This window comes from Haliotis rufescens, unplaced genomic scaffold, assembly GCF_023055435.1.
Source record: "Haliotis rufescens isolate VD_foot unplaced genomic scaffold, xgHalRufe1.0.p SCAF_17, whole genome shotgun sequence".
NCBI classification, from domain to species: Eukaryota; Metazoa; Mollusca; class Gastropoda; order Lepetellida; family Haliotidae; genus Haliotis; species Haliotis rufescens.
Genome location: NW_025963857.1, coordinates 21,144,012 through 21,155,358, shown reverse-complemented (window position 1 = coordinate 21,155,358; position 11,347 = coordinate 21,144,012). Strand labels below are relative to the sequence as shown.

At 40.2% G+C, this 11,347-nt stretch overlaps 1 protein-coding gene across 1 annotated transcript; it reads left to right on the top strand.

Moving 5' to 3' along the window:
• Positions 1–2,489: 2,489 nt before the first annotated feature.
• On the top strand, positions 2,490–11,106 carry LOC124133950 (cytochrome P450 2U1-like). Its single transcript, XM_046498554.2, has 4 exons — positions 2,490–3,132; positions 5,699–6,223; positions 6,566–7,006; positions 7,377–11,106. Exons 1-4 carry the CDS (start codon positions 2,796–2,798, stop codon positions 7,553–7,555), a joined length of 1,482 nt encoding a protein of 493 aa, XP_046354510.2. The 5' UTR covers positions 2,490–2,795; the 3' UTR covers positions 7,556–11,106.
• Positions 11,107–11,347: the final 241 nt, after the last annotated feature.

Here is an 11,347-nt window from a genome sequence, read left to right as displayed (position 1 = left end):
GTTCATGAACAGATTATCAGGTCAGTGAACCATGGTACAGACGCAAATAGAGTTCAACCCTGTGACACAACATATATGATAGCGACCAGAGCTACGGCTGTACATTGAATTCCATTTAAACTGCTGATCATGTTCGCTTAGGCTGAACTGGGTCACTTCAAATCCAGTCTACCATGTCATACTGAAAGGGGTTTGTTTTATCAGTCAATACATATATAGTGTATACTCAAAACCACGTCGTAACATCTTCAGTTTGGAATACCTACGAAACGAGAACTGGACAGCTGGAAACAATGATGGATATATTCGCCGTCAGTCCCACAACTGTGTTATTGTGTGCAGCTGTGCTAGCTGTGTTATGGCTGCTAACACGGCGTCCCTCCGGGCTCCCTCCCGGGCCCCTTCGCCTCCCGTTTGTGGGGAATGTCCTCTCTATGGGATCCGATCCCCGGATCACGTTTAAGAAACTCAGGCAACAATACGGTGATATCTTCAGCGTGTACATGTTTAACAAACCACTCATCGTCCTCAACGGCTACAGCGCTCTGAGAGACGCAATTGTCAAGAACGCCGACGTCTTTTCTGACAGACCACACTCATTCCTGAATGACTTCATTTCAAAAGGGAAAGGTGGGTGTCATAATTTGTTACAGCACAGGGTAAACATGTTGTGCTACATGATGTGGAAGCCTCGCTACAGAAGTGAAACCTGCGGATTATAAATGGTTTTTTTAAATATAACATTTCATATCCACCCCCGTTGCCCCAATTAACATTGTCGCCTGTGTTGCTCCACATAACATCTTCACTTGTGTTGCCCCACATGTAATACCTACATGGGCAGTCCTGTATGCCATCACAGCTGTTTCCCCAAGTAACATATCCATCTCTGTTGTCCCAAATGGCACCTTCACCTGTTTTTTCCAACGTGACACATCCACCTGTGTTGCAGCACCTGCCTGGCCCCACATCACATCACCAACTGCCTGGCCCCACATCACATCACCACCTTCCTGGCCCCACATCACATCACCACCTGCCAGGCCCCACATCACATCACATCTGCCTGGCCCAACGTCACATTACCACCTGCCTTGCCCCACATCACATCACCACATGCCTGGGCCCACATCACATCACCATCTGCCTGGCCCCACATCACACCACCACCCTACCTGGCCCCACATCACATCACCACCTGCCTGGCCCCACATCACATCACACCTGCCTGGCCCACATCACATCACCACCTGCCTGGCCCCACGTCACATCACCACCTGCCTGGCCCCATGTCACATCACCACCTGCCTGGCCCCACATCACATCACACCTGCCTGGCCCCACATCACATCACCACCTGCCTGGCCCCACATCACATCACACCTGCCTGGCCCACATCACATCACCACCTGCCTGGCCCCACGTCACATCACCACCTGCCTGGCCCCATGTCACATCACCACCTGCCTGGCCCCACATCACATCACACCTGCCTGGCCCCACATCACATCACCACCTGCCTGGCCCCACGTCACATCACCACCTGCCTGGCCCCATGTCACATCACCACCTGCCTGGCCCCACATATCATCCCCAACTGTGGTTCCCGATGAATCCCTTACCGTGTCTCGGGGCACGGGTGGCCCAGTCGTCTAAGGCACCGCGATTCGCTGTGCAAAATTGCGTCCCTTGCGCCCGCCAGGAACCTATGATTGCGGGTCCGAATTCCGGTTTGCCCCGATTATGTTTCTAGGTTTGTCAGCACCATACCCGTGCTGGTGAGTTTCACCGAAGTGGTAAACGTCTTACACCTGCATCACTTCGGGAGTTCCTCCCACATTAAGCTGACACGCCGTGATATAACTGGAATACTATTAAAGGCGATGTTAAACCCAACACACTCACTCATGCCTTTCAGTAACATCATAATTATGGGTTTGTGAGGCATCACATATGGAGGGGAACTTTGATGCTCTGCATCAATGTTTTCTTTATAATAAATGGGCAATAAATGTGAATCATTACGCAACGAGTTGACAATTCTTTTGGCAATGCCACTTTTCGTTCTGTCGCAAAAACGGCCACGAGAAGGGCACGAGTCGCTATTCGGCTTGTCCCGGAATAACACGAGTTGGTCACGAATGCTTACTGTTCATTTGATCTATTTGTCAAATTCAACTGAAACCCGGCCCCTTGTTACACGCATGACACACGCGTGTTCAACGGGTGTACGAACCGTAAGGGGAATGAACTTCAACATACGTCGTAAACAAGTAAATATACAAATATAACTGAACCAACAACGTATCGGGATTTTAGCACCACATTTGACATGTTAAAAACAATTGTACAAAAAATAGAGATGCACTTTAATTTCTATTCAGTTACGCGTAACTCCCATAGACTTCGCAGGAAACTATTACAAAGTGACCACGGAGGCCAGGAATGACACCGGTTATTAAGATGATTATTATTTGGTGGAAATGAGAGGTTCGTGAGCTTGTTTAGCCTGCTGCGTGTTCGTCAGGTATATCTGAATCACAAGCAAATATTTCAGTGACGAGCAGACAGGTTAAGAAACAAGTAGAACAAACGTTTTTGCACGAAAACCTTAAGGAAACGGGGTCAAGTCTAATTGCTGTATCATCTTTGCTCAGGCAGAACTGGGGCACTTCTTTTAGGCTGACGCTGTAAAAGTGTGAGATTGCATAAGGTATATAGTGTATACTCAAAACCACGTCGTAACATCTTCAGTTTGGAATACCTACGATACGAGAACTGGACAGCTGGAAAAAATGCTGGATATATTCGCCGTCAGTCCCACAACTGTGTTATTGTGTGTAGCTGTGCTAGCTGTGTTATGGCTGCTAACACGGCGTCCCTCCGGGCTCCCTCCCGGGCCCCTTCGCCTCCCGTTTGTGGGGAATGTCCTCTCCATGGGATCCGATCCCCGGATCACGTTTAAGAAACTCAGGCAACAATACGGTGATATCTTCAGCGTGTACATGTTTAACAAACCACTCATCGTCCTCAACGGCTACAGCGCTCTGAGAGACGCAATTGTCAAGAACGCCGACGTCTTTTCTGACAGACCACACTCATTCCTGAATGACTTCATTTCAAAAGGGAAAGGTGGGTGTCATAATTTGTTACAGCACAGGATGAACATGTTGTGCTACATGATGTGAAAGCCTCGCTACAGAAGTGAAACCTGCGGATTACAAATGTTTCTTTTTTTAAATATAACATTTCATGTTATTTCATGTTGCAACATGTAACAGTTGCACCTGTTTTACCTTCTTAATATATCAAACTGTGTTTCTCCACATTACATTTTCACCTGTGTGGCACCATGTAACAGTTGCACCTGTTTTACCTTCTAAATATATCAAACTGTTTCTCCACATGTAACAGTTCCACCTGTTTTACCCACTTAACATATCAAACTATATTTCTCCACATAACATCTCCACCTGTTTTACCTATTTAACATATCAAACTGTGTTTCCCCACATAACATCACCACCTGTGTGGAAACATATAACAGTTGCAACTGTTTTACCTACTTAATATATCAAACTGTATTCCCCCAAATGACATCTCCACCTATGTGGTCACATATAACATCTGCACATGTTTTACCTACTTAATATATCAAACTGTGTTTCCCCACATAACATCTACACCTGTGTGGCCACATATAACATCTGCACATGTTTTACCTACTTAATATATCAAACTGTGTTTCCCCACATAACATCTCCACCTGTGTGGCGACATATAACATCTGCACCTGTTTAACCTCCTTAACATATCAAACTGTGTTTCCCCACATAACATCTCCACCTGTGTGGCAACATCTACCAGTTGCAACTGTTTTACCTACTTAATACATCGAACTGTCTTTCTCCAAATAACATCTCCACCTGTGTGGCACCATATAACAGTTGCAACTGTTTTACCTACTTAATATATCAAACTGTGTTTCCCCACAAAACATCTCCACCTGTGTCGCAACATATAACAGTTGCACCTATTTTACCTACTTAACATATCAAACTGTGTTTCTCCACATAACATCTCCACAGGTGTGGCAACATAAAACAGTTACGCCTGTTTTACCTACTTAACATATCAAACTGTGTTTCCCCACATAACATCTCCACAGGTGTGGCAACATATAACATCTGCACCTGTTTTACCTACTTAACATACCAAACTGTCTTTCCCCACATAACATCTCCACCTGTGTGGCAACATGTACCAGTTGCAACTGTTTTACCTACTTAATATATCGAACTGTCATTCTCTACATAACAGCTCCACCTGTCTGGTAACATATAACAGTTGCAACTGTTTTACATACTTAATAATATCAAACTGTGTTCCCCCCATAACGTCTCTACAGGTGTGGCAACATGTAACAGTTGCAACTGTTATACCTACTTAATATATCAAACTGTGTTTCCCCACATAACATCTACACCTGTGTGGCCACATATAACATCTGCACCTATTTTACGTTCTTATTATATCAAACTGTGTTTCTCCACATAACATCTCCACCTGTGTGGCAACATAAAACAGTTGCACCTGTTTTACCTTCTTAACATATCAAACTGTGTTTCCCCACATAACATCTCCATATTTGTGGCAACATGAAACAGTTGCAACTGTTTTACCTTCTTAATATATCAATCAAACTGTGTTTCCCCACATAACATCTCCACAGGTGTGGCAACATGTAACAGTTGCAACTGTTTTACCTTCTTAATATATCAAACTGTGTTTCCCAACATAACATCTCCACAGGTGTGGCAACATAAAACAGTTGCAACTGTTTTACCTACTTAATATATCAAACTGTGTTTCCCCACATAACATTTCCACCTGTGTGGAAACATGTAACAGTTATACCTGTTTTACCTACTTAACATATCAAACTGTGTTTCTCCACATAACATCTCCATATTTGTGGCAACATGTAACAGTTGCAACTGCTTTACCTACTTGATATATCAAAATGTGTTTCCTCACAGATCATCTCCACCTGTGTTGCAACATATAACATTTGCAACTGTTTTACCTACTTAACATATCAAACTGTGTTTCCTCAAAGATCATCTCCACCTGTGTTGCAACATATAACAGTTGCAACTGTTTTACCTACTTAATATATCAAACTGTGTTTCCTCACAGATCATCTCCACCTGTGTTGCAACATATAACAGTTGCAACTGTTTTACCTACTTAATATATCAAACTGTGTTTTTCCACATAACATCACCACCTGTGTGACAACACATGACACATCCACCTGTTTTACCTACTTACCTGTATGACCACATATCACAAATCTGTACCTGTGTTGCAGCATATCACATCCCCCACCTGGGTTTCCCCACACCATTTTCCGACTTCATTACGTCTCCATCTGCGTCGCTCGCCATCACATCCCCATTTGGGTTTCCCACACCATACTCTGAACTGATTTTCCCCACATAACATCATCTCAACTTGTAATGTATCAAAGCAATTAAACAGGATTAACGACGTTACTACATGTAAAGAAAAATAGACTATGTCCAAATTGATTGGTAAAGGATTTAGAAAAGATATATATTTTGACTATGTTTATGAGTGTGTTTATTAGTTGATGTTGGTGTGCTAACGGGCCTTTGTTAACTTCTTTGTCCAGGATTGGCTGCAACATCTGGTGAGCTCTGGCGCGAACAAAGACGCTTCGCCCTCAACACTCTCAGAGAGTTTGGAGCTGGCAGGAACATCATGGAGGACAAAATACATGAAGAAATCTCACAGTTTCTCGAGGCCTTCGAGACAGAACGGGGACAAGGGTTTGACTGCACACATCTAGTGCAGAACGCAGTATCCAATGTCATCTGCTCCACTATTTTCGGCAAGCGATTCGAATATACAGACCCTCGTTTTATTACATTTTTAAAAGCTATAGACAAAAATTTCGCCAACATAGGTGCGGCTGGTGTGTTGAATGTACTGCCTTTTTTGCGCTTTTTGCCAGGAGATCTATTCAAATTTAAGAAGATGATGCGGAATATCGATACTATCAAATCACAGCTTGTGGACCCGATGATAAAGGAGCACTTGCAGAAACACGACGATGATAATGTTGATGACTTTATCCACGCCTACATCAAGGAAATGCGACTTCGTAAAGAAACGCAAGAGAACACGACCTTAGACCGTAAGCATAAACTGAACCAGTGAGTGAGTATGGTTTAACGCCGCTTTTAGCTATATTCCAGCAATATCACGGCGGGGGAAACCAAAATAAACTGCACGAAACTATATCAATTGATCATAATGTTTTCTGGTACATGTATTTGACAACTAACAAGCGATTTTGTAATTCTCTTTTGACTTTGTGGTCCTGGAACCAGTTCAGTAATATAACTACGTGTCAGCTTAGACCATTTCATCAGCCCCAAGAGCATATCAAACTAGACCCCTAACAGCGGACCCTGCCACAACAAAAGCACTAACTAACTAAACAACCCCTATTTAATCGGTTCATGTTCTTTTTCAGTGGAGAACCTGACCATGGTGATTACAGACCTCTTCCTGGCCGGCACAGAAACCACAACCACTACAATTCGATGGACACTGGCCTACTTTCTCCATAACCCGGATGTACAGGAAAAGTGTTTTCAAGAGATCCAGGAAAACATCGGCCAGAGCAGACGACCCTCCATGCAGGACAAGACCAAGCTGCCGTACGTGGAGGCCACCATCATGGAAGTGCTGAGACGTGCTGATATCGGGCCTCTCTCACTCCCCCACACCGTTCCCCACGATGTCCAGTTCAGAGGGTACACGTTCCCAAAGGGTGTCCTGGTCATATTGATGCTTGATTCGGTCCTACAAGACCCGGATGTGTGGGGTGACCCAGACAACTTTCGACCTGACCGTTTCCTTGACGACACTGGCAAGATCGTAAAGAAAGAAGAGTTCATTCCCTTCTCTCTGGGTCAGTTTACTCGCCAGGACATTCCCATTTCTGTATAAATTGATGAAACTTTACCTTTTTTTCTTTACAGATTTTCAATCAGATAGATCTAAACTTTCGAGCCATAGACAATACACCAAAACATAAGAACTTAGATTGTATATGTCATTGTTACAAACGCTACATTTGGAATTATATCTTCTTGTCTTTTTGGTCTGATATATAGCTTCATATAGATTCTGTATAAAACAGCAGGTGTTTCTCAATTCAATAACGCAATATTAACATATAGATATAGACATATGTCCAAGGTATACTGACACGAGGAGGTATGGTGTTTCCTGAACAAGGACATGTTGGAGTAGAAACTCAAGGGTTTGAAATATTTCAGGTCGACGAGTCTGCCTGGGTGAGTCGATGGCCCGGATGGAGTTGTTCCTCTTCCTGACCACCATGATCCAGAGGTTCAAGTTCGTCCCTGTGGATGGCCAGATGCCCTCCTTGGATGGAATCATGGGCTTAAGTCATTCTCCAAGGTCATTCCTCATTAAAGCCATTCCCAGAGTTTAATCATTTTAAATGAATGATGGAGTAGCTGTTTGGACTGCATTTAGCTACAATTCAGAATACTTTGCTTCCGGTGAAGCTCCAAACTATTAGCTTGATGATATAAAAAATGAAAATTATAACATCTGTATTTTAGTTAATCAGATAATAATTTCTTTAGTGACTAATGCAAGACAACGTCAAGTCCTTTGTGTTGGCCTGTTGTGTTCATAACTTGCGATGCATTGCGAGTAATAATCTAATGGCTGTAGAGGCTAGAGTACCTTATGTTTGTCAGAAGAGACAACCAGTCTGGTGATGGGGTGCTCAAGACCTGAGACTTGGCTGATTGTAGCTCATATATCCCGATGCGATTGGTCGTTGCTCATGCTTTCACACACTTGCCTTGATAGCACCTGCAGAAACGATGACAAAGCATTCAGAAACATTGAAATTTCTTGTCGTTGTTTCTTCGTATGATAAATAGCATGTAGTTTTGTCTGCGAATGTGATGTAAATGTCAGCTGTCTGCTCTTTTGGTGTGCAGATGACAAGTAACATGTAGGCTTCTATCATTTTTCGTCAGTAGGTATTCGGTATCGAACAGTATCACAGTTTATCTCGTACAATCATAGGTGAATTGATTCCATTGGCATTATATTAGACCAAATGGGTAGGTAACTGTACTTATAACGCCTGAGTTGTGAACCAGTGCCCACGCGTGGACTGGTGCACACATGTTTGACAAGACATCTTGAAAGTCATCATGAAGTTTTATTTGAGGTTCAAATAATATAAATTACTATCTCGCTAATGTAGCATGGGTACTTCCAAATTATTTGGTTTCCGTTGTTACTGATTTAGTAAAATCCTCAGTCGTGTCTTTACATGATAGAAAGGTCGATGCCCATTTGTCAGATACCCTAGTTATTAGACTAGGGGAGTAGAGATGGCTTGTCAAAATCCGTATAGATGTAATTAATGAGCATTGTTAAAACAACCTAAAGTTGTAAGTTCTCACTTCAGCTTCTTGCAAGAGTTTTCTAAATGCTTTTACTAAATTGTGCATATGTTGTCTGAATTTGTCACAAACATATCCTAATTGCAGAAAGTTAAATAAGTTAGATAAATTCGAAAGCAGTAAAGTGTAGATTATCTAGACATGACCAATCTGCATATACCATGTTAAGATTTTGTAAAAGAAAACCGGCAGTGTTGAATTATGTTTGTACATTTCTGTTGTTGACATTAGTGAACTTATTTAATGTAACCAACGGCAGATAGCAGGGGATATCTTAGTTTTACACTCATGGAGTTTGTTTTAGTTACAACAAAAAAATTCCACTCCATCATCTGTCTTTATTAATTCATGTGTAGGCTTTACACTTTTTTCATCAAACTTCATAGATGGATAGTAAGATTAAAATAGTTTCGGCTAATTGTAGAAGGCTTGCAGAAAAAAAGTAAAAGACTTGAAATTATGAAAATTTGGCGCAAAAAGAAGTATTCTGTAATATGTCTCCAAGATATTCACATTTCTGATGAAGATAAAGACATATTTAGAAACGAATGGGGACTGAATTGCATTATAGCTCCCTTTACAACCAACTCTAGTGGAGTAGCTATTTTATTTAATAACAACACTGAAATTAAAATTCATAAAAGTTATATTGACAATAAGGGGAATTATATTATATCAGATCTAACTATTGATGGGATTAAAATGACATTGACAAACCTTTATGGCCCAAATAAAGATGATCCTTCGTTTTATATAAAAATATTTGAATGAATTGAAGAATTGGGAAACGAATCAATGATTTTATGTGGTGATTGGAACCTGGTATTAAATCCATCTGTAGATCTAGAAAACTATAAACATATCAATAACCCTAGTGCAAGAAAGATTATTACAGAGAACATAGATCAAATTGATTTAGTAGATATCTGGCGAGAACAAAACCCTGACAGCAGAAAATTTACATGGTGGAAAAGAAACCCAAAACAACAGGCTAGATTAGGCTATTTTCTTATTTCACAGGATTTGCATATCCTCTCACGTGATACGGCTATTATGACAGGGTATAGATCTGACCACTCCCCAATAACATTTTCATTTTCGAACGCTTTAAGTAACGAGAGGGGGAGGGGATATTGGAAATTTAACACCTCACTATTGCGAAAAGAAGAGTATAGTAAGATAGTCAAGGAGACTCTAAAAGAAACATTACATGAGTATGCTGATAGCAAATATACTGAAGAGGAAATTGATTCTCATATTGAAAATTCAACATTGCAACTAAAAATTTCTAATGTCTTTTTCTGGAAACTTTCTTAATGAAGCTAAGTGGTAAAACTATCTCTTTCTCTTCCTTTTTAAAGAAAGATAAGAACAAGACACTAAAAGACTTGGAAGAAAATATTAGGGTTCTGGAAGATAAAATAAGAAATGATTTCCAAAATGTAGAATATTTTCCGATTTATCAACAATGAAAAAACACTTAGAAAAATACCATGAAGAGGGGGTAAAAGGATCCATAATTAGCAAAAGAATAACCTGGTATGAAGAAGGAGAGAAACCTACAAGTTATTTCTGCCACCTTGAAAATAGACATTATACCACTAAACTAATCAATAGCATTAAAACAGAAATTGGTGAAATTATTACAGATGGTAAAACAATCTTAGATGAATTAAAGGATTTTTATTCTAAACTATATAAACAGACCTACACAAATAATAATGTTAATAATAACCTGTTAGAAGAAATCAACACACCAAAAATTAATGCAAAAGAATATCATGACCTAGAAAAAGATCTCTCAAAAGAGGAAATTAATTATCTTTGAAAAATAATAAAAGTCCAGGAATAGACTGTTACCCTATTGAGTTCTTCAAATTTTTCTGGAATCATTTAGGAGAATGGATGTTTAGATTCATACAGGAAACCTTTGATGACAACGCATTATCATGTACAATGAACAGGGGAGTTATCACCTGTCTTCCAAAACAAAACAAGGACAGAAAATTTGTAAGAAACTGGCGCCCAATCTCATTACTAAATGCTTTATATAAAATAATCAGCTCATGTATTGCTAATAGAATTAAAAAAAAACTTAAATACAATCATACACCATAACCAAACAGGATTTATTCCAGGTAGAGGTATAACTGAAAACACTAGGAAGCTCTATGATATTATCTTTGAAACTAAAAGACTTAACAAACCTGGCCTACTCCTATAAATAGATTTTGAAAAGGCTTTTGATACAAATTCTAAACCTTTTATAATACAAGTAATGACAAAATGTGGTTTTGGCCCGAATATCATTAAATGGGTAGGTATTTTGACTTCTAATACCACTGCATCTGTTATTCAATATGGACATCTATCATCATTTTTTAGGCTTGAGAGGGGATGTAGACAAGGAGATCCAATTTCATCCTATTTATTTATTATCGCTGTAGAAATTCTAGGTATTATGATAAGAACAAATCCAGATATAAAAGGTATAACACTTAACGATAAGGAAAGTAAACTAGGTCAGTATGCGGACGATGCTCAATTACTTCTAGATGGATCTGAAAAAAGCCTCAATACTTCAATGGATGCCCTCAACAAATTCTATCAAATGTCAGGACTTAAAATATATGTAGAAAAAACAAAAGCAATTTCGATAGGATCATTGTCTGAAAGTAATCTAGTTTTAGTACAAGACTTTAAACTTGATTGGCATAAGGGAGATTTTGAAATTTTAGGGATAACTTTAAATGCATCATTGAACGACCTTTGGGTAATCAATACTAGAATAAGAC

What these genes read in the sequence shown, in the direction of transcription:
- LOC124133950 (XM_046498554.2), top strand. Translation starts at nt 2,796, where the DNA reads ATGCTGGATATATTCGCCGTCAGTCCCACAACTGTGTTATTGTGTGTA. An exon ending in CTTCATTTCAAAAGGGAAAG is followed by an intron (nt 3,133 to 5,698) that starts GTGGGTGTCATA and finishes TTCTTTGTCCAG; the next exon opens with GATTGGCTGCAACATCTGGT. An exon ending in GTTCATTCCCTTCTCTCTGG is followed by an intron (nt 7,007 to 7,376) that starts GTCAGTTTACTC and finishes GAAATATTTCAG; the next exon opens with GTCGACGAGTCTGCCTGGGT.